This window comes from Bacillus rossius, chromosome 3, assembly GCF_032445375.1.
Source record: "Bacillus rossius redtenbacheri isolate Brsri chromosome 3, Brsri_v3, whole genome shotgun sequence".
NCBI classification, from domain to species: Eukaryota; Metazoa; Arthropoda; class Insecta; order Phasmatodea; family Bacillidae; genus Bacillus; species Bacillus rossius.
The window spans coordinates 43,979,738-44,004,537 of NC_086332.1; the positions used below are offsets into that span (position 1 = coordinate 43,979,738).

Sequence of the window (24,800 nt, forward strand, 5' to 3'; positions counted from 1 at the left end):
TTAAAATTTTTCACCTTATACTATTTATACATATTCACAGTTATGTAAAAATATTTAGCTCTTGGTTTTTTTTAAATTCCATCTCACCTTGGTTATTTTATTGAGATTTTTATTGAACTATACAAACCAGCACCATTTTTGGCATTCAACTTCTGTTTGCAAGATTGTGCATCAAGTAAATATAGGTAATTATAAGCTGTTTGCAAACACATAGCACATAGGTATAGTACATGAGAAAAAAATAATTGCATTAAAGAAACATGTATTTTAACATAACATTTAGCTTTATGTATATTGGGTTTATTAAATATAATAGATTTGATGTAATGAATACTAGCTAATAACACTTCTCAAGGAGCCAGAAATGAAGGAAATTTAAGAAGAGAAAAGTTTGTGTTTTGCCAAGCTTACTTGGCACCATAGGTATACTTGGTGTAAATAGCAAGGAAATGGTGAAACTGGAAGTGAGTGATTATATTTATCTGCTATTTTGTGGTAAAACATAATTTATTAAGTTTTGTTTGTTTTCTTAGGGGGTTGCATTTTGAAATTGAAAGACAGCTCATTTTCACAACTCGCGTGTGTCACGTGTGTTTTTTTTTTTTTTTTCTAGCTGGATTCTTGCAACAGCCGCCACGAGTGGGTGATGTGCTGGCGTGCAAGTTTGTCGAGGACAACAGGTTCTACAGATGCGAAGTGCGATCTGTCACCGGCTCATTTTGTGACATTTACTACCTTGACTATGGAAACTCAGAGTATGGAGTCATGTTTAACAAGCTCAAGTACATTTCTGAGGATTTGAAAAAGGTTCGTAACAAAATAGACTAACTTTTTTGCTTTACTATGTTTCTTGATTTTGGAATAGTGAATTTCTTGCAGTCTGATTACTTCTAAGTGCAGCTACTCAAGATGTCTTCAGTAAAAACTAGTGTACAGCTCTATTCCATGCAGGTACAAGCGTACAAGTCTACAAGTACAAAAGGCTTGTACGTACAAGTTCCTTGCTAATAGTGTCTCATGAAAAATCTATATAGTTGTAGAGATTTAATGTAATAATGCTACAATGTATGGAAAATGAAAGCAAAAGAATTGGTAGCTTAGATATACCTACCTATTAGGCTGTGTCTAAACTTCTACTATACTGCCTTTGCCTCTCATTTACAGTTATATGCCATTTCTTTGTTGTGGGATACTGCATGTATTGCTACTATTAATAATTATTTTATTTTGACCTTTTGTTATATTAAAATCTATCACTGAAATAATATTTCAGTAAAAGGATGGACATAGGTATGTACTCATGATTATGAAACAGGAATCTTTCTTAGAAGTTGAAGTTGAAGTTATTAGAAGTTGTTATAGTTGCAGACCATGTACAGAGTTAAAAACTTCTCAGGAAACTTCTTTCAATGTTAAACTTTTGGCTAGCGTGACCTAAAATTCTGCTCAGATCACTGATTGCCTGCAGGTATTTTTTTTTGAAACAAATTTCCTCTCCTGTTTTTAAGATGTTTGAGCTCTTTCTCTTGTATGTTTTGCCAGATGCAAGAGAAATGTGTTATTGCTGTGGACAATGTGTAAAAGTTACTCTTCTTCTATTCCAGTTTGCATGCCCATGCCTACATGTAAGCCTGAAAGGTGTTGGCAGCTGCAAAATGACTTTTGAACTGGTGAACTTTATCAAGAAACTTGTGGATGAAAAAGTTGTTTTACGAATGGTAAGTTGAAGTACATACAGTGAAACCTGTGTACGAATGTTCCTGCATTTCACATGTCCACAGTTTGCATTGTCATCAATTTTACCAGCTACTTGTACTTACATGTGTTTTCAACCTGCTTGTAACATATAAATTGAAAACCAATTACCACATAAAATATTTGAGATATATCACTGTTTGCTTGTTTGATGTGGTTTCCTTGTAGTATTTAACTTGTCATACATGTATGTAACTGCAACTGAGCATTCCCAATTCCCAGCTTAGTCAACTTCAGCTTAGTACTAAAGGATTTATTTCCATGGTTTATTTTTGTAGGTTTTCTGTTTATTTTAGTTGTGGTTTCAGTTGGTTTTAAAATATTGACATTAGAAATATGCTAACTCATGTGTGTATAACATTTAATTTCTTTATAATAAAAATTGTTGTTTTAATGTTTTGTATGTACGAACATAAATCATTAAGTAACTGTATTCACAATAAAAGCAACAAAAAAAAAGAACACGAAGCTCTTGTTACAAGCTTTTATTTAACTTCACATGTTTGTTTGTTTGTCTGTCTGTTTAGTTCAGTTCAAATCTTGCAAGTTAAATTCAAACCACTACCACGTGAACTAGAGAGCCGAAATTTTAAATACTTCTTCAGTTCTGATGACAGTAAATTTGTTTCATACACAAAGATTCCGCCATTTTGAATTTTGGCCGCCGTCTTGAAAATCTGTTATCCAAAAAATATTGGGAAAACTTTATAAATTCATAAAAAATTTAGTTCATTTAATTTTAATAGAACTTTTATAAAAACCTGATTCCGCAATTTGAATTATGTCCGCCATCTTTAAATTCAGTAATTATTATCAAAATAATTGGAAAAAAATTGTAATGATTTATTTTTTACCTCAAGCATTGGGAAATTACCAACCCCCTACCTGTGATACTGTGTGTCACTCTAAATTACTGTTCCCAAGATGCTGGTTTACTGGTTTATTTATTCTAAATATTTCACTGATCATTTTCATGAAAACCATTCTCGTAAATTGTGTATAAGCCTGGGCTCAATTTATATGGATTTTTTTTGTTATTTTTCAGGAAAAACATCCTGATGGTGTGGTCTTATGTACGGAGACTGGTGTCTCCATCAATGAGAGAATTGTTGGAATTTTGAACAATGCGAACCCCACTGTTGTGCCGGCTGTTGCAAGTCCACCAATCAGCTGCAGTGGGAGTAACTTGCAGGCAAATGCAACCAATAACAGCGCTGTGGCAGAACCTTGCACATCGCTTCAGTCTGCTGTCCAGAACCATTCATCCTCCAAGGCTGACTCCAACAAAAGTCGTAAGTAAAATAATGATGAAACAGAGGTTGTTAATTCTTAAGTTTCTGTTTCAATCTGCAGCACAGAATTTAAGAGAAATTAATGGGAATAATTAACTGTCAAATAATCCACGTGTTATGGTTTTATGCTCACCTAAACCATAATTTTTTCCGAACAGTCCAGGTGAACGCAATACATAATGTAGTGCTTATAATGCTAATTCTTTATTCCTGTTTTTTTATTAATTGCATTAGAAAATTAATTCTGTATTCCAAGAAAACATTGTGACAAATAATTAAGATATCTTCATCCACAGATTATTAAATTAATTTATCTGATATTTTTATGTTACTAGGTATATGTATAGTATTTTAATTTTATATAGATAATATGGGTGATTTTTAAGACATAGGTTGTTTGTAATCCTGGGCACTCGTGTTCTAGCACTGACCAAATATTTAAATGTAGTTTGTCAAATATTATTTATAGTTTGTCGCCCTCCTGGTTTCAAATGCATGGATGATGGGACCGGTGAGTAGCCTTTTTTTATACTGTCCCATCACAAGACAGCTGGGGGCGGAAGGCTGTGACCGGTCCCTTAAAAGAAGCATCTGCGGCCAGGTGCTTGGGCTCCAGAACAGGCTAGGTGGCGGCGCAGACCAGGCAGAATGTTTCCGCACGGGTCACTGGCCGGATGCACCTCCTGTGGTCGCTTGGACGGCGTCGGTGGGAGAGGTGTGACAGGAGCCAGCACCTGAGTTAGTCCCCTTCAGCAGGGCTCCCGAGTTCTTCTTACGCAGGGTCAGCAGGAGCCAGGAACTGGTGTGACTTCTCGCGTAAACTCCCTCCGATGGGAGGAGGCTTCTTTGGTGGCAAGATGACTCGATGACGTGAACAGTGGTATGGTTGGAGGCCAGGGTGCCTCTGATCCTGCCCTCTGAACTTGTGCCACGGCTCGGTTGTGGGTTTCCCTCCTTAGCCAGCCAAGCCAATAGGGCTTCCTGCCGCTTCACTCCCTCCCTATTTCAATAGGATATGAGGCCAGACAGAGTAGGATAAAGGACAAGGGGTTTCGAAGCCTTGCCAACCAGGCCCAGATGGTGCGGTGCACTGGGAAGGAAAGAAAGTTATTTCTGACAGATTGACCCATCCTCAGTTCTGACTGTTTTCTCAACGTACCAATTTTGCAGGGTTCTTTCAGTCCTACTCAAGCATTCGGGTCGTGATCCACAGTGGGCTATTTTTCGGGCGGACCAATGTAATGGGGTAATCCAGCCACGGAGAACCCACCTCTCTTCTATGTCGGCGAGGGTCGAACCCAGGTCACCAAGCTGTGTTTCCTGTTCCATCCCTCAGGGTCGGTGGGGTGCAGACAAAGGATCCTGATGGTAGAAAGATAGCTGACAGTAGAGAGAAAGATTTCCTTATGAACTAAGGTAGGTTTGAAGTTATGTATTGCAGTATGATAAACTACACCTGCCCACTGGCTGGTTCTAGAAGTACCCTGAAGCATCCAAACTGCCCTCGCTGTCAACCGTAGCAACGTCGGCATCTGGAGGCAATGTGTGGAGGCGGCTGCTAGCGGAGGCAGCGTGGGCAACAAGAGTGCAACAAGAGTGCATGAGGCTAAATAGGGCTCCCAGCCCTAAGACAACTTCTGGTGGAAATTATTATTAATTTTTTTTTGCAAGCTCCCAAATCTTGCTACGCCAGCCTGAGCCCCTTCACAGTTCTGTGAAGGGGCTCTCTGGCATTCATGTTAGTAGCTAAATTCGGTTGGAGTATGGATGCGTTTCAGGGCAAGCCCTATAGGCTCTCGGTCACGAGTATATTGTTAAGAGTTTGCATGCATTGATGCTGCTAGCAGGTCTGTTTGGCACCATGGCTGCAATTAAGACCGAGGGCATGCACCAAAATTTATAAAGTCTATTTGAAAAGCATAGATAAGCCAGTAGAATAGAGCAAGTTAATGGGAAAAGCCTTGTGATAGAACGTGCAGGGATTAAAACTGCAATAAGTTGCAATAAATTACAGGTCAGGACAGGGATAAAGTAGGAAGTTGTTAGTTTTGTGCGAAAAGCATGTTGATGGCGGCGATATGAACAAAGCTGGTTTGTCCAGTCACAAGGCTGTTGCGAATATTCCTGCCCGTTGGCACGACAATATTCGCAGCAGCAGGAAGGGGCGGACAGTCCAAGCCAGTAGACTGGACTGCAGGCTCAGGCGTTTCAGGCAGCCTGTCATTGCTCCAATGTCATTTTCATTCTTACCCTCAACAAAAGATTCCTTTCAAGCTGGGGCGAACCCTGGAGAAAACCTACCCCTTCGCCGAAAATCTTGCAAGGCCGTTTAAGGTGTGCCGCTTGTAGCTGCCACCTCTTACTGCAGTGGCCTCGACCGAAGCTGTCTGCTGCCTTCCATTTGGAGTTTCAATGCTGTTCAGTTTGTTGTGCATGCAGCATTTCACAGTCAGCAAGCTCCAGGCTGCAGTTCGCTACACTTAGCATCTTTGTGCACGTCAAGATCCCCTGCGAGCCTCCACCAACGGACTGCTTCCTGCTGCATGCCGACCTTCATCCGGGCTGCCTTTCACTTTGATTGCAGTAGGTCCACGAATAGCTATTCAATATATTCACAGTTACCCCAACAAGCTGGGATCCCGTATCTGCTACCCACGGGACACACTCAGTCGCAGATGGTCAGTGCTGTACAGTCGCCCAAGATGCTTACGCCACCCTGCAAGACTGCCAGCCTTCTGCATCTCAGTACGTGGGAACATTCTGGCTGACAGCCCGCTGGAACGATGCTCACACCAGAGTCCGCTGGTGGCTACTTGGTCACGGCCTTGTATACTGTCCTGGCCAGAGGGGGCATGCGTAGGGCAAGCACGAAGGAGGGATCGGGATGAAGGCCTTTGGCGTAGGTCGACACATCTCGGCTTGGCTCACCACTGTTTCCGAGGTTCTGGTTCTGCTTGCCAGCTCCCAGGCCCCGGCAAGGTCCTGTGCATAGGTAGGGCGGGACAGAGAGGGAACCGATGTCAGTGCCTTTTGATTGATGTGTGGGCATGCGACACTTTAACCATTATCATAGCTTTTACGTGATTATTTCCACCGCTGAGAGAATTCCCTAGCACAATTATTGACTTGTTACATGCCTCTGTACTCCGCAAAGTCTGTATGCTTCCAATTCGTCTGATTAAAGAGAAATTGTTTTTTGGTGTTGTACTGTAATGTTGGTCATAGTGTGTTACTTTTAGTATTTTTCAAAACTTTATCTGCCTCATAAATTAGATATCATACTACACATTGTAGCATTGCAGTATACAAGCCTTTTCTACTAATGAAAGTGTTACTAAGAATGGGTTAGGTTGCCAGTATATTTGATTCTGAATTTATAATAATTTAATGATCATGTTTCTTCTGTCATCCTTTTAACTTTGTTTTGCTACTTATATTTACCTAATATTATGTGTAATGAGTTTTTCTATTATTTATTTAAATTTGAATATTGTATTATAATTATATAGTACGTTTTTATTAGAATTCAGATGTCGCATAATGATTCTAGAACAAGGGACTGTGTCTGGGGTGAAGTGTAGAAAGAGAGAGGCATAAGAGGCCTGTAAGTGCGAGTGAGAACGAAACAGTGATTCCCCAGTAAGAGAGAGACTGTAACGATATCTCGTCACTGCGTGGGAACTGGAGGAGAACTACTCTGCCACGGTGTTGGAGAGAGAAGGAGAAAGTGAATCCCCTGTTTCTATGTGTGAAAATGGTTTTCAGTGTATATGTTCTGTGTTCCTATTGGCTTGTGATTTGTAGTGTGAATGAAGCGTGTGTGTGATTGTTCGGCGAGGTCATGTGACTGCCCTCCCTGCCACACAGTGCCATTATCTCACCAGTCGTCTGCGATCGCTGCACAACGAGGGTGCGTTCGGTGGCTTCTCACAAATTATGTAATAATTGTGGAATAGAAAATTTAACGTCCGTAGCTCAAGCCAGGCCGAAGATAGTAATTTAATAATTGGTTGTTTTTGGAACTCTTTGGACATTTTAAATTAGAAATTGCGGCTACCGACGTCGGCGTTTTGACTCATGGCGAAATTCACTTTCGCTGGGTGCGGCCACGTTTGAGGCCGTACTGATTTTATGTACTTACAGTAAGATGTTACTGAAGGACTTAACCTACGTTAATTTTCGGTAATCCTCGTCGTCCGAGCTGCGATAATTTCTCGACAGGCCGATGTACGAATTGAATGAGTGAAAAAAATATTGAAAGTGATTAGATGCGGTTGTTTTGTCGTTAGGACAATAAAACTCCCAAATAAAAAAGAAAGAATATCTTTTTATTTCATTAAACAAACCGTTATAACATATTGTGCCAGTATACGTCTATTATAAGCAAATGATTCAATTGTGATAAAATATTTTTAAGCATTGCTGAATCCACTTAATTATATTTATGAACATTTGAAAATCACTTAGTTTACATTTTTAAAACATCAGTTCATACTTGCAGAGTATGTGTGTTTTATGACCTGTTTTCTCTCTCTCTCTCTCTGTCTCTGTCTCTCTCTGTCTCTGTCTCTCTCCGTCTCTCTCTTTGTCTCTCTCTCTCTCTGTCTCTCCCTCTCTCTGTCTCTCTCTGTCTCTCTCTCTTTCTCTAACTCTCTCTGTCTCCCTCTCTGTCTCTCTCCCTCTCTCTCTCTCTCTCTCTCTCTCTCTATATATATATATATATATATATATATATATATATATATATAATATATATATTATATATATACTCATTCTTATTCATATTTTTAACCCTCAATATTAGCCTACCTATGTCCTTCTCTTTAGTATTTAATTTAAGTGAAATTATTTTTTTTTTTCCCCTTTAGGTATCATGTCATCTGCACTGAAGCACAGGAAATTTCCTCTTGGTGAACTAAAATTACAAATCTTCAGCATCCTGAAAGACCTGAGCTTAATGGCCTGCCCCTTTGACACAAGTGCTGTAGAGGCAACAGACAACCTGACATTTACCTTAAATGATTACTGCTCCAAACTGCCCGCAGAACCGTATCATCCACTGGTGGACGAAGTGTGCATTGCCAAGTTTCATGCAGGTCAGTAGAGATTATTTCCTTGCAGGGAAGTGATAAGTGTTTAGGTATTCAATTGCATCATTAATCTCCAGCTAAAATAACTAATTTGATTTGTGAAGTAGTTTTATGGTGTGGTCACAAGGTCTGGATTCTTTAATGATATTTAGAATTTTGTTATTTGCCGAGGACTTTTCTTGACACAAATTTATTTTAGTCTTAGCCTACATTATCTGCTGTAAACAAATGAAGTTTTGATGTATGCTATTAATGTTAAAACAAAACTGGGATTAAAAAAGTAGTTGTTTAAATAAGATTATAAAGCATGCTGTAATAATGCTGTAATACGTGTGTCGAGTTTTGAGTGAAAATAATGTGTATATATACTGGCTGTCTTAACTGCATGAACAACATTGTCGTTCTTACCTCCAGTGGAGTTGTTTGATAATGATGGCTTGTATTTTCACTCTGCTTCGTCTGCCGCTAGTGCTCCCTTTGGGTGTCTGTGGGTTTGGCTTGTGGGTGTGTTAGCATCGCCACTGGAGCTGGCACCCAGTTGTTGCTGGGTCCAGGATGTGATCGTGTTGAGATGCTGATTGCGGAAGACAACCGAACGACCAGGAAAAGAGAATCAGTGTGTGTCGCTAGTTGCAGCAGCATAGGTGACGCAGTGCGTTGGTTGCAGATGGCCAGTGGTATAGAGCTGTGTGCCTGTCAGCTGCTCCTGGTGCTAGTACGAGGAAGTTGATGTTTGTGGACTACGGGAATGTTGAGGATGTTGAAGTTACAGACATTCGCAAGATGGACCCCCAGTTTATAAAACTGCCAGTGCTTGTAGAGAAATGCAACATTAAAGGTAATTTACTCATTTTATTTGAATAATGCGAGTTTTAGCTGATTAACATTGCAGGTATTATACATATTACCGTAAGGACAAGATTTTATGGTTTGGTTTTTAGGCCAGTTTTGTTTTTAAAACAGGATATTTCGGATTTATTGTTTTTATTTTTTATGGACTCTCTTTATTCATAAATGTAGCATATTATTAAACAAATATAACACAAAAATGTTTAATAATACTTAATCCACCAAATCACTTTATTATGACAAACATATATTTACTATATAATAATTTGTAATAAGCAGTTCTAACTACTTGTAACAATAAAAATAAATCTGCTACTAATTTTGAGTTTGAAAAAGTTACCATTTTCATAATATAAAAATTAGTTAACTAATAAAAAAATTAATAATAACTAAATTAAAATAATATAAATTTTTAAAAGTTTAAAATGGACTTAAAAGTATAAAATAATTTATCATAGCCCTGTAATGATTTATAACCCCAAAGAGATTGTCCTAAAATTTTGTGATTGTTGATTTCTAACACTTATGAATTAACTTGTAAGATTTCAAACAAAAAAAAACGTGAGGCACATGCAATTGATAATAGTAAGAAGTGTAGGGAGTAGCTATCATTGAGAAAACTCACACAACAGTAGATATAATTTGCAGTGCAATAAAATTGTTAGTGAATTGTGCACCCCATGTTTTTTCATTCTCTGTATTGACTGGGCATTTAACATTCGACGTCAGCTGGTTTTGGCTTGTTCTCAGTGTTTTTATATTAATTGTAGTTTTCCATTTTAAGGTTTTATCCAAGACCACCAGCAATGGTGTTATGTCCAAGAAATTGTTTTAAATCAATCTTCCCCTTGGCAAGTCAGTGTTAGCATATTTTAATCACAACTTGAGTTTGCCAGCCTCTTGTGAATTTTCAATCATTGTTTTTCTCCCAGGTGTTGGTGAAAGAAACAAGCTTGTGGAAAAGATAGTAAAGGAAAAAATTTTGACTAGTAAGCTCTATGACATCAAGATTACTAAACATTTGCCTACTCATTATGAGGTAGAAATTGGGCTGGTTACAGCAGCATTACAAGCTGAAGGTATTTATGTTGAAGGTAACTATGCGACACACTAAAAGCATGTTATTTTTTTACTTTGCACTTTAACTCAGTGATGTAAATTTTTTTGCTAATGAAACCCTAGAAACAATATTTTGTTGCTTTATTGTTTGACAAGACAGTTTATTTTAGACTTACCCTCTTTTATCGCATAATTGTCGCACCTATATTTTTGGCCGTCAAAATTGGGATAAAAAAACTTCTCCCGTAAACATTGAATGATGTTTTTGGTCCCACTATTAAATGCCGAGCGTTTTGTGTAGGTATCTTTTCCGTATAAAACGATGTATTTTAAAGTAGAAATGTAATATTTATTCGGAAATTATCACTTACTTATTTAATTAATCGAAATACGAAGTCATCTGACGTGTAAATATTTTTTTAAAGAGGTTTTTGAACGTTATTATCTTTATCTGATCGTCTGCATCGCCGCGGTGTACCGGTGTAGATATCTCTTCCGTATAAAACAATGTATTTTAAAGTAGAAATCTAATATTTATTCGGACATTGCCACTTACTTATTTAATTAACGGAAATACGAAGTTGTCTGACGTGTAAATTTTCTTTTAAAGACTTTTTAAATGTTATTTCCTTTATTTGATTGTCTGTGTCGCCGCGGTGTACCGCTTATGAACATGTAGCCAACGCTATTCTCCGTTCACTCTTAGCTGAGTTTTGAAATAAACAAATACTGTCGTATCACTGCGCCGCGTCAGCAAGTGATTGGCTGAATTCAACTTGCGCGCCAAGCACTAGTTACAACACACACACTTCAGTACAGTCGGTGCTATTAAAATAACTGAGAAGTAATATAACAGGAAAATGGTGCCGTTACCGTTCAGGACACAAAAGCAGACAATGTTTAATCAATAAAATAGCACCGTAACGTAAGACTACAATATGATAGTGTCACGATTTGGTACTCACCTAATCACTATCTGGCAGTGGTGCTATCCCTTCCAGACTTGAATCAGACCTACCACCACTATCTTCGTCACTACTGTCGTCACTGTCACCGAGAGGAACTATAACACTGTCAACGACAATATCACTGATACGTCCAATTCCCACATTCTTTCCTCTTCATTATGTGACAAATACAGTCGTTCCACTTCTCTGGAGTAATCTGAGACAAAGCTGTGGCTACCAAATCACGTACCTCGCTTAGCTTGAATGTTTTGTTATTACATGACACGTAATCTTTAATCTGACTCCACACGAGTTTGATTGGATTCAAGTTGCAATGATCCGGTAGTAGCCTAAGTACAGTGTGCCCCGCTTTCTTGGCGATGTTGTCAATCACATATGCAGTAAAAGATGAACGTACTGTATGAACTAAATTCAGCAACTCCACTTTCATAGACATTGCACTGAAAGATAAATTTTTTGACTGTAACCACTCGATAATATTTTGTTTTCTCCACGAATGATTTGGCACACGATCACACTTTACACTGTGATAGGACGCATTGTCTATAACAACAACATTGTTCTGTTCTAATTTTGGCAATGTTTTTTCAAACCAATCCCGGAAAACATCACCATTCATCTTTTCATGATAACCGCCGGATTTCTTTGACTGAAAATTAACTCACCCTTTTCCACAAAACCACTTTCGCTACCAATATGAAGCAATATAAGGCGCTTCCCCTTACCTGTTATATTTTTTAGTCCTGTAGACAGTCCTGAGAGAAAAGCTTCTCTCTTCTTCTTAACTGTAGAATCTTTCCAAGACTTGTTTGTAGCCCTTCATTAACCCACGTTTCATCTAAATAGTATATTTTGCATCCTTGTTGTTGGTAACCATGGATATTGCTTAAATAATTTCTTTGCCATAGTGAAATGTCGTCCCTATCAATTATGACATTTTTTTTGCTTCTCTTTACGTACTGAAAACAGATAAGTTTTAACTGTTTATAAAATGTTGTTCGTCTGAAATTAGGAAGTTCAGGGTCGTCGTTAACACACCGTAGCACTTTGTTCAGCATAGTTGGTTCATTTGCGAAGAAGAAACTATGCACTTTACGCCTAATAGCCGTCTTCACAAAAACATCACAAGTTTTGATAACAGGATACTCACGTTTCCTTTTCTTCCTGGGAGTTGTTAATGTCCTAGTGTCTTGTAATTCTTTCCTTGCACGAAGCACACTGCTCTTCAAAACACCGATAAATTCCGCAGTTAAACTCACGATATAGGCATGTGCGAGAAAGACTTTTTTGAATTCGAGACGAGATCGAGAAAGCAATTTAAAAATTCTCGAGAATCGAGTCGAGATCGAGAAATCTGTACTTTAGTTAACAGGATAATATGATCCAAAAAAGTAAAACTCAATAATCTGACAAACATACATAATTATTCAATAATTTTATCAAGTATCCACAAAAGACGATGAATGAAACATTAGTTTACAAAGAAAGAACACTCTAGTGGCTAGCCTAATTTAAGGTCTAAAGCGGCTATTTAAAAACACCAGCTTTTCAACATTTTCAGCCAACAAATTTTCACGCCTAATGCTCACAGTGTTTCCAGCAGTACTAAATAGTCGTTCGCTTTCAACTTGTGTAGCTGGTATTGCCAGATACCTTCTTGCTACTTTAGCCAGAGCTGGAAAGCGTATCTTGTTGTTTTTCCACCAGGTAAGTGGGTCACCGTTCCTTGGAATTACATCTTCACGTAAATATATTTTTAGTTCTTCCTCCAGACTTGATGATTTAGTCCTAACTGATGATTGTGATGTCTTCTTCAACACTTCAAAACTTGACCACAGTGAGCAAGTCTCTTCAGCTTCACTCACCTGCTCCAGTTCTGGTTCAGGACGATAATCATTTTCAGGTTGCTGATGTGAAGTGATGTATTTCGTGCACAACAACTTTTCATGGTCTTGCAATATCACAGTCTTGAATCTAGGGTCAAGCGCCATTGAAAGAAGATCATCTTTCACACAAGAATATGAAGGAAATCTTGATTTTAAACCTCTTTGCAGTGATTTAGCAAATGCAGTACCAGATTTGCATTGGTCTGTTTGGACATAGTTTGTAAGCATTGTTTCAATTCCATATATCAATGGGATTTTTGATGACAGTGTTGGGAACTTTGAGTAACATAACTCGGTTGTGGCCTCATCTATTGGTTGCAAAATATGTGCAATGCTAGCAGCTAGTTTCCACTCACTAGAGGTGAAGTTCTCCACTGCCATGCTCTCTCCTAAATCAGCAGAAATGGGCACCTGCTGCTCAACAAGACGTGACAGCATGGTGTATTCACTATTCCATCTAGTTGGCACCATTGGCAGTAGCTCGTGAACAGGTTTGTTTAGCTTCACTTGAAGTGCATGCAGCCTCTCACGAGCAACATTACTGTGTCAATAATGGCCAACAATAGCTCGTCCTTTTGCCAAAAGTGCTGTAATATCATGTTCATTTTTTGCATCATGCAGTGCCAACTGTAGTGTATGTGCAAAACACTGAACATGATGAAATAAGGTTTTCCTTATGGCACATTTAAGGTTTTTTGCATTGTCTGTTATGACATAAACTGGGACTTGATCAGTTGGCAAATTCCATTCTTCCATTGCCCCTACAAGCTTTGCATGTACTGCATCTGCAGTATGTGAGCCTGGAAAGTGGTAATTGCCAAGAATATGGAATTTTAATTTGAACTCTTCTGTTAGGTAATGGCCTGTAAGCGAAATGTAGCTTTCATGTCTCCTAGATGACCATGTATCGGTAGTGAAAGAAAGCGACTCCAGACCATTGATGGCATCTGTACTAATTTCATCAGCCAGTTTGGTTCTTTCCTCTTGATACAACTGTGGTATAACCGTCCTTGAAAATGTTGTTCGCGAAGGAATCTCGTAGCTAGGTTCTAATTCGTTGATTAGACCTCTGAAGCCATGGTCATCCACCATGCTGTAAGGTTGAAAATCACAAGCCATCATGATTGCAATTTTTTTGTCTATTTGATTTTTCCTCACATCGCTGATGCAAAGCTTCTGTTTTTTTGCAACACACTCAAACATTGAAAGTTGTCGACTAGAAGTCTTCTTTTCTTCAGCAGTTATTTTGTTGAATTCTTTTTCAGCGGCTGGATGTTGTTTCAAGTGCCGCAAAAGTCCACTTGTCGAGCATGAAGGCGTTTTAATAATGTTTTTACACAATTTACATTCGCCACCTTCTTTCTTTTTTAAATAAAAGTTCCATATTGTGGCCATTTTCCGTTCTTTTTTATCCACAACACTAACACTTTCCTCCATCGCACTCAACTTTACTTGTTTTCGGTTTGCAATTACAACTTTACCTTTACACTCACGTAACAGTTTATTTGCCTACTGTCGTATGTAAACATACGTTATTGACTCCATAGGCTGCTATACAGTTTCCTTGAGCCATGGACAATACTTGATCATGAAAGTCTGAACATTCACCACTATCGATATGTCACTATCGATACGGACCGCAATTTAAACATCATGTTGCTTGTTATATACTGCTGGCCGTGTGTATAACCTAAGGCCATAAAACAAAATGCAATCGCGGAAGAATTCTGCAGTCATGTTTATATTTTATTTTTTACCGTACCGTTTTACGTTGATACTTGATATTGATACCGAAAATGATTTATTTTTAACTTTAATGTTGGTTTTATTAACGGAAAATAAATATTTTCTTCTGTAGTTTAATGTGATAACCACAGCACAATTCATTGTTTACGTTTACCGTTTCATGTAGTGACTTATGAACGGAAGTTGTTCGTTTTTAACTTTTTAATAATTTATCGTGTATACTATCGTAACAAGTATATTTTATTTTATTCGATCTACGTTACGTTGAAGATATGTTAATTATTTCAACACGCAACGCAAAATGCTGCCTCAATATATTATATTACCTAACCTATTTCTTGTTTACAAAATTCTCGAAAATTCCGAGGCAAAAAAATTATCTCGAGACGAGATCGAGAAAATTTCTGTCTCGACTCGTTCTCGATGATGCCGAGACTCGCACATCACTATCGCGATATCGTTCACACAACAATCCGGATATTTGTCTGAAATGTTTTAAAATCATTCAAAACAATAGTTTTCTGTGCACTTTTCAAAGGCTTTCCCGTTCTGTGCTTTACAAAACTCGGTCCGGCGTCAGCCATAACAAACCGTGCGCGCGTGAATCCGAAATACAACTGTTGCGCCGGGCATCAACTGTACATTGTACACACGGCGTCTGCTAACATAATTGTAAGTAAATAATTGCTGACCCATTAAACTGTATTGGATATTAATGGTGAAACGCTATAATGCTATATAACAACAATTGTTATAAAAATGGCAGTGTAAAAATACTTACGAATGGTACGTAACCAAGGGACTATTTCTTGCGCACGAATAATGTGCGCGGCGGCCGGGAGCCAATGAAAATCTTTGTTTACAAGAGGCTTTATTTATTCCAAAACTCAGGTAAGAGTGAACGGAGAATAGTTGGCATCATTCGTGTTTGGTTATGTTGCTTCCTGTATAGAGCGCGCGCACGTAGTTGAATATCGATATCTTGCCGATTGCATGCAACGTGCGCTCTCTGTCGAGAGTCCAGTTAACTACATTTGATGGCCCGCTTTCTTTCGTGGTAAATGTGTACTACGGCAATAGTTAGGGAAGCCTTCATTTCACAGACGAGAGAGCCACACCAGAAGTTCCCCGAAGTTCATGCTAGGAAACTGTTTACATGATTTCACAGTATCTTTAATGTAGCTATCCTAACCAAATCAACCGTCCACAATGTTTTAAAGTATTTATAATGTAGCTAACCTAACCTAATTGACCATTAGTTATCATGAGTTACAATGAACCAAAAAAAAAAACCCGAAGATGCACGATCGGGCGTTTGGCTCTCTCGTCTGTGAAAAGACGGCTAGTTACACGTTGGTTCACGTCACAGATTCAAGTGGGTTGCATTCGTGTTACAGTTTTTTTTTTTTTTCTATTTAAAGTTGAAGAAAGGTGTTTTTTTAATGAATTATTAATATAAATTGTTTGGCATGCTCTTGTATACTCCATCTTTTTTTTTAAATAAACTTACTTTCCATGAACGGGTTTTGTTTTTATGAATAACTTTACCTTTTTTTTCCCCCATATAATCGTCGCACCCCTACTTTTCAAACTTATTTTTAGAACAAAATGTGCGACAATTATGCAAGAAAACACAGTAGTATGTATTTGACTTGAAGTTACATGAAGGAAATTGCAGAAGAAATATCTCTGTTGTGTGCAAGTGATTGATTTTTAGTTTGTTACGGAAGCCAGCCTGGGGAATCAAAAGATTCTTGAAGGCAAGCCATACTTCCTAAAACAAATTGTGTCACTTGATTGCACTATACTAACTACGCTTTTGTTGCAGAGAGCACATAGTTTCTATTGTTCAATCACTGCCCGTGCGTGGTGGCTAATTATGCTTTCTCTTCTCACCACTTTCATCACCATCTGTGGTTTGCAGTGTTTTGTCATGGGGCAAGGTTTAGAACTTGTCATCGTCTGATAAAGGCAGGCAATCCAGACTGCATATGTAAGGCTGATATTTTCCTCCATCGCCACTCTCACAATGCTCTTGGGCTGTCTCTGTGGCTGCACCAGTTTTCATAACATGCTTCCTGAATAGTGTACTGTATTTAGAGAACCCATTTAGCTCTTCCAGCATTAGGTTCGTAGATGTCAATATCTCTCTAAATGAAAACATGAAAACAACTTACGTGTGTTTTTTATTTCCAGGAATTTGATTCTACATGCTTCTGAAGAACTGCATTGTCATCTTATACAGAAACATCTTGTAACTTTTTTTTATTTTAGGTCCAGATTAGGGGCTGGAAAAATTCACAAATTGCAATAGATGCAATTTTATTTGGCAAATTTCCACCTTTGATATTTTTTTTGCAAGTTTGTTTTTAAATTTTTTCCCCTCTCATTTTTAAGATATATACTATCTTTAGCAAAAATATATTTAAATTTTGTTCATTTGTTAAACACACCTTCATTAATTTATTATAAAACTGCTTTAATTTTAATAAAATCCTTTTCAAAATCATGTTTCAAAATGCATCTTTGCAGACTTTTGATGGAACAACCCTGTTTTTTTTACACATTTTAAAACCTCATGCACTTCTCAGTTAAATAAATAAATTTTTACTATCTATTGTACGTACTTTGTGGATTGTCTGCCACATACAGGTATATATAATTCAATTTCTTTACATAAATTTGTCACTTTTAGACTTATCTGTTTGTCATTATCACTTTTTCCATGTTGCAATTGTTCAGTAATGATTTTCTATTCAATTTTTTTTCTGAATTGCAATTTATGTGCTTCCGTGTAACAGTGATACATGCTTTTATAAACTGGGATCACATATTCAAGGAATTTCATTGTTTTTACTATGGTATTTTCCCACACTGTTCGGCAGTGTAGAATGCTTGATGATATATAATGCCTGTTAGCGTATTTCAATACCAATTTTGAAGTAAAAAAAAGCAATTCAATTTTTGTCCATTTTTTCCCCCCCAATACAAACCAAATATAAGTGTTATTCTTAAGTATTTTTATGCTTATATATTTACTTAAACCATCTAGAACATTAATATTAAGTTTAAAATGTGTTTCATGAAACTGCTAATGACAATATTAGATGCTAATTTTTCCAGCCTCTACTCATAATTTCTTTCATGAAATATTTGTACAGTACATTCTAACTTCTACGCGAACTTTGTCAACAGCTAGGCTGAACTTGATGCTTTAACTTAGAGCCATAATATCCAAAGCAGCAAAAAACAAAAAACAAAAAAGTGTTGGGCATATGTTTGAAGTTTATTATTTTAGTATTCAAAGACTTACTGTATATGTTATATAGTAGTGTCCAAAAAATATGTTTTAGCATTAGATTATAGTGTACACCAGCCCCTCGAAGTAACGCTCTAATTCGTTCCAGGAAAATAGAGCGCTAATCAAATACGTTTTTGCCATAAGAGTGCATGTTATTCATAATAATTGGTTCTCCAGCCACTGAAATCCGTTTGTTTACTATTCCTTATATGACATTTATTTCGTTTAAATATACGTATTTACATACTGTTAACACATCTAAATACAATTTAAGAAAAATATAAATGTATAAATTGCACTTAAAGTTCAAATAACCTAAAATAATACTATATTTAAATAACAGGCGGCATAATGAACTGTACATAGCCTACTAACCTCATATTTCCTTACGAAGCATGTGTATATGTCACATTTTTAGTTAAAAATAATAGTATTTTTAACATATAAGCTCTGTTTTAATGTTTAAGAATATAGAAGAATAAATTTTACGTTTACTATTAACAAAATGCTATCTTAAAACAATAGCGTAAATAAGGGTATAAAAGGACTAGGAGTCAGTGCAGTCTGTCATGCAAGATGTGAACTAGCCTCTAAAGCTTCTGGCATTTCCCACTAGAGCTGCTACTGAGTTGCAAGACGGCGTAGTATGTATAAACATTAGCTAAACACACACGTAGGCGTCGGAAAATGTATTTACGAAATATTATTTACTGTGCAATTTTAATTAGGCTTTAAAAATATGTGATGGAAGCGAATAACTATGACATAAAAAAGTAATATCTTTTTTTGATTCGTCATAATGATTATGTTACACAAGTGCTGTCTTATTTTTAATTTGTTGCATTTTGTTTGTTACATTGTGCACGTATGAAAATAAAATTAATTATGTGGACGAGAAAGAGCGCTACTTCGAATATATGACCGCACTACTTCAAATCATGCCCTAATTAATTGGCGTCGTTACTTCAAAACAGCGCTAATCGAACAGCGTTACTTCGAGGGGCTGGTGTACTTAAATACTTTCAGCATTTTAATGGGAAAATTATGTATAAATAATTAAAATATAAATAGTTCTTGGTTGTGAAGATTATGAAACAGTTTTTACTTTAAATTATTGTTTCTAATAATTTTAAAAGTCATTTATGTGCAGTCATTGACTCATTTTGGTGGATTTCAGTTACATATGTTGAGAGTGAAGGTGTGAATTTAATATGTTATTAAAAAGCGGTAGAAGTGTTCTTTGTCTACTCAGCAATACAATGGACATGAGCAAGTGATTAAGTTGTGGTTTTTTTTTTTTTTTTGACATTGCTCAAAGCAGGAATATCTGTAGTGGATGAAATCTTTCTGTTACCCATAGAGACAGCAAACTTTCACGTATGGCATGCAGCGGGCCTGCGTTAGATGGTATGCCTGGCGGTTTTCTCGAGAGTATTCAACTCTCTGTGTAGCTTCAGGCGTTGGAAGAATGCAGAGTGATCCTGTTAAGTTGAACAAGTTGCAAGCAGTGGCTTCTCTCCAGTGTCGTGAACACGTACTGTCTGGCTCGGTAGCATGTTCAACTCCAATCAAAACTTGATCATTCAGCAGGAATGATGGAAGTTTTCCAGCGTTGTCAAAGCGCTGGTGATTCAGTCAATGTTCCTCCCCAATGTGGCTCAGCAGAGAGTTTTGCTCCAGTCAAAACTTGATCATTTTGCAGGAACAAAGGAAGCTTTCCAGCTTTGTCAAAACGCTGGTGATTTAGTCAATGTTTCTCCCCAATGTGGCTCAGCAGAGAGTTTTGCTCCAGTCAAAACTTGATTATGTATTCAGAATGCCCCACTCGTATGAGTTTTGGCCAGTGTTGTTAAGGACATAGTGTTACACCACAACAGATTTTGTGTGTTAGTTGGGAATTTTAAGTTGGGCACAAAGGAATGAACTGTAAACAAGGTGTAATTTTTATTTACCTTTTTGATATTCAAAGTTTTTAAAAATTAATTTTTCACTTTATAGTTGCTACACAAAATTTGAGTGGAAAGTTTTCTAACAAAGTTATCAGTGAAACATTTACATAGTGTTTCAATACGTTGTCATTATTGACTGAAGTATTTAATCCAAGCAAGATAAAGCCTTTTTCTGTCAGGCAGTGTTGCTACACACTTGTGGTGTTATTTTTATTTTTTATTTTTTTAAATTGAAATCATTATTGGTTCTTTTTGTGGGTAAAGCATTAAAAATTTATTGTTGATTTCATTTGAGAAGCTTACAATTTTAAAAATTTGTGACCAATTATTTTTTTAAATTGCAACTTGTCCCAAAGAGCTGAAAGCTCATGCTGGGGGACTATACATACAATGTACAATGTATATACAACAACAACAACAACAACAACATACACATGTATCCGTATGGTTATCAATATCAAAATAGCCTATACACATACATTATTACGTTTTACCACACATGTAAAATACTAATAACAGTAATATCTATGATTATTACAAACATTTTCAGGGTTTCATAAAATTTAAAGTAATATTTAGCGGTAATAGTCATAAGAAGTTACAATAGAAATAACACATATCATACTCAAAAATATTAATTATTAATAGAACCCTTTCTCTGTCTTTTTTTATATTTTATTATTATTAAACTAATTAATTCTTAAGTTTTTGTTTTTTATCTTAATCATTAGTCACTATTGCCGTTAATGTTTACAGCAAGTAGATGATCTCTTTTTTTTTTTTAAACTGAGGCATATGATGTTTTTTTTATTGAAGCTTTTAGATACTTCATTATAAATCTTAACTAGGTTGTTTCTGACACTATTAGTACCAAAAGATGATGTATTACATTGCACTATATGTAATTTACTCTCTCCTCTCATTTGATAGTTATGTACCTCCGAATTCAGCGTGAACAGTGTATTTAATGACGTAAGACCATTAAAATGTTTATATAGGATAATAATAGATGAGTATTTTCGGAGGTCTTTTAGCTGCAGTATGTCAGTTTCGCTATAAAGTTTGATTGTTGGAGTAAGGTAGTCATACCCATACAAAATCCTAATAGCTCTATTTTGCAATACTTCCAACTCATGCAGATTTATTTTGTTGCACCACCCCCAGATTACTAACATGTATCTAAGTTGTGATTATATGAGGGAGCTATAAATAGCTTTCAGTAACTTTGGAGATATCTTGCCTCTTAACCTGTGCATTATTCCAATAATTGGTGTTATTTTGCCCTTATTTTTACTAATATGTTTCTCCCATGTGAGTTTGGAATCAATGACCAGTCCAAGAAATGTTGATGATACTTGTTCAAGTATGCAGTCATTATAAGTTATATTTATGTTATTTTTTATATCTTTGTTACTTACTTCATTAAAAATCATATAGTTTGTTATGTTAGTATTCACTGTTAACTTGTTTTCCTGCAAAATATTCAGATTATATTGTATAATTTGTTTTATATCTACATCAGGCTCTGCAGTATAAAAGATACTTGTATCATCTGCAAATATGGACATTTTTCCCTTCACTGGAAGTTTCCCGATATCATTAATAAACATAATAAAAATAATTGGTCCTAGTACTGATCCCTGAGGTACCCCAATTTTAATTGGTTTGGCCTTACTAAGATGATTATTGCAGTCAACATATTGTTCTCTGTTTTCCAGATAAGTTTGAAGCCACATAAGTGCTTTATTGGTTATACCGGCAAGTTGGAATTTCTTTATAAGCAATTCAAGATCCACAGTGTCAAAGGCCTTTTTCAAGTCTAGAAACAGTCCTGCTGCCTGTTTTTTTTGTCTATGGCTTTTTGTAAGTTAATGATGTCAACTAATTTTTTTTTATTTTTTTTTTTTAAAGAAAACCTTATTGATGAGTATAGAAATATTTATTTTTGTTAAGGAATGCGATAAGTCTGTTCTTGACAATTTTTTCAATTATTTTACTAACTGGTGATAGTATAGAAATGGGTCTATAATTGCCAGGGTCACTTTTACTTCCCACCTTGTAAATGGGTACTACACACGCCAATTAGAATTTTGTTGGTACTATACCAGTGGAGAATGAAAGGTTGATAATATTTTTACATTTTTTGATAAGTATATTATGTACCTACTTATCCCATCACAATCTGGTGTGTCTTTTGGCTTAAGCTCATTTATAATTTTATTTACTTCCGCATCATTAGTTGACATTATTTCATGTAAATCTAAATCAGAGTTCTGGTTTGTAATAGTTGTTGGTTCAGTGGGCCTACTTTGTATTTTTATGGTTTTTATAGCTGAGGCAATATCAACTGCTACATTAACAAAGTAGTCATTGAAAACCTCAGCTGTATCTTTATTAGTTAGAATTGTATTGTTAATAGCAAGATTTATTTCCTGGTTCTTAATACTTTTATAATTAGATATTATTTTATCTATCTCCCTCCATTTATTTTATAGCTTCTTTCTTCAATTTTTTTTTGGTGTAATATTCTGATTTTAATTTACATTTTAGACTTTTTACTTTATTACAATACACTTTATAGAGAAATGTGGTTTGATTATTAACATAAATCCTTTTAGTTTTTGCCCAGAGCCTTTCTTTGCAAATAATTAGGTGCTGTAACTCTTTTGTCATCCAGGGATACATTAGTCCCTTTGTTGATTTACTACTATGTGTACTTTTTACTATATTCTTATATTCATTAATATGATTCACTAATTTATTATATTGGTCATCAGGATCATTTCCCCTGAGGATAATTGGATTTTCCATAAGTATATTAAGCTTATTATAGTTAATTTTGCAGGTCCTACTCTTAATCAAGTGCTTTGATTTTGCTTTATAGGTTGGTATTTCCCTTGTAAAATCTACTAATATTAATTTGTGATCTGATAATGAGCTATCAATAATTGCCATATTATATAACATTTCATGATTATTGCAGTAAATGGGATCTATGAGGGAGGTTGTGTAATTTGTTGGTAATGTTTCGTTACATAAATAGTACAGTGCCTAACAAAAGTTTAAGACCACCTTTAACTTTGGTTTTTTTTTGTTACTGAGAACAAAATAATTCTAGTATTAATACAATAATTGCTTAAATGGTATATATAAATGTAAGTTAACTATTTGAATATATATTTATTATTTTCGAAACGATCAACAGCTAATATTTTGGCTTTTACCCGTTACATGCAATAAGAGTTGAAATTGAAAAATCATTTGGTAAAAAAAATTAAAAATTAAATCCCACACTTGAAATATTACCTATAATCCAACATTTAAAAGATTATTTATAGTATTTATACAGATTTTGAGGGAACATTAGTAAAATATATGGAGTTAACATAAAATTGGCTAAGGGAATTAAAATTCTCATATCATTTGCTACAACTTAAAATTAAATTTTAATTGTCACTGAGGTATTACTGTATCGTCTATTTAATAATCAACAGGACCTCCCTTGTTTTTTAAGCACATTCGGACACGTTTAATACGCATGCTCTGGACCAATTTCTTGCACTCCTGAGGTGTAATTTCGTTCCAAACCTCTGATATCTTCTCTCGAAGTTCATGGATACTCCTTGGCTTGCGAGCAGCAACCCGAAGACCTATGACATTCCATAAATTTTTTATTGTGTTTAAATCCGGACTTCTAGCAGGCCAGTCCAACAGTGAAATCCCTTTTTCTTCAAACCATTCTATTGTTGCTGCAGATTTGTGACATGGAGCATTACATATCTTGTTGGAAAATGAAATACCCACCGTGAAGCTTTTGGGCAGATGGAATCATATTCTCCTGCATAGTTTCTATGTATTTTTGCGAATCCATTGTCCCATCAATGAATCTTAATATTCCAATACCTTCTGATGACATGCAACCCCAGATCATGACTGAACCACGTCCTCCCTGGACAGCTGGTTCAGTATTTTTTACTTTCTTTCCGCATACCGTGCACATATTTAAGTTGCTATCCGCCATTGTGTGCACTGTAATTTTGCACGTACCTTTAAAAAATATTTCTGTTTATTGGCTTATTTCGTGCCTAAATATCAAATTAAGTTTTTCACTTATGATGTTGATAATGTTCAATTGAATGTTAGAATGTTCTGTGCATTTTTCTTTATATTTTGTATGAGCATGTTTTTGTGTTACATGTATGTTTAGAAATAATGTTAAATTGAGGTTTAACTGTAATTGGTAAAATTACTTTCATGAAAAATGTAGAAGAGTAATTGATCATGTTTTATGAAATTAGAGTATGTGTATTTCCTGATGTTATTTAAAGAAAAGTTATTTTCTGGTACTTAAGTTAGTTATTGTTATACCTTTTTTTTGTAAGAAATAAGATATTCATTTAATTGGGTATATTTTGTTATGGATAGAATAATCTGACCATTTATTTTCAGTTTTTTTAAAATGTCATATTAATCATTGGTGGTCTAATGCACTAGAAGTTGGTAAATTCAAAAGAATAGTGTTCATATTTTGTACTCTATGATAAAAATAATAAGTAAATAATTTTTTCTGTACCAAAAACAATCTTGCAGTATAGATAAATTTAAGTATCTATAAAAGATAATGTAAAATCATTTTACAAACTGATAAAAAGTTGCAGCATCTTCTTAGACTGATTATTGTACTTGGGGGCCCTGACTACATAAAGCTAGTGGTAGGGACAAGATTTTATGGTGGATAGCAATAAAACTTCGATAACACCGAAAACCATGTCCATACACCCTATAACACCAAAATATAAGTTATGACATCTTATAGCACCAAATACATCTAAAATCATTAAATTACTCATCACTTTAACCATGTTTAACTTAAATAGTAAAAAATGTTTTCTTTAATATATTAAA

At 35.8% G+C, this 24,800-nt stretch overlaps 1 protein-coding gene across 7 annotated transcripts in view; it reads left to right on the top strand.

The window, feature by feature from the left end:
• The window catches only part of LOC134530599 (tudor domain-containing 6-like), a 229,928-nt gene extending 205,689 nt beyond the window's left edge, over positions 1-24,239 (top strand). For 6 of the 7 annotated variants that reach the window (XM_063365580.1, XM_063365575.1, XM_063365577.1 and 3 more), the window contains 7 exons: positions 614-807; positions 1,605-1,718; positions 2,801-3,047; positions 7,916-8,143; positions 8,805-8,975; positions 9,919-10,080; positions 16,842-24,239. In XM_063365580.1, coding sequence (XP_063221650.1) covers positions 614-807; positions 1,605-1,718; positions 2,801-3,047; positions 7,916-8,143; positions 8,805-8,975; positions 9,919-10,080; positions 16,842-16,849 — 1,124 coding nt within the window. In that variant the 3' untranslated portion in view covers positions 16,850-24,239. The remainder of the gene's footprint in view (positions 1-613; positions 808-1,604; positions 1,719-2,800; positions 3,048-7,915; positions 8,144-8,804; positions 8,976-9,918; positions 10,081-16,841) is intronic. The other variant, XM_063365578.1, reaches the window with a different exon arrangement.
• The last annotated feature ends 561 nt before the right edge of the window (positions 24,240-24,800 follow it).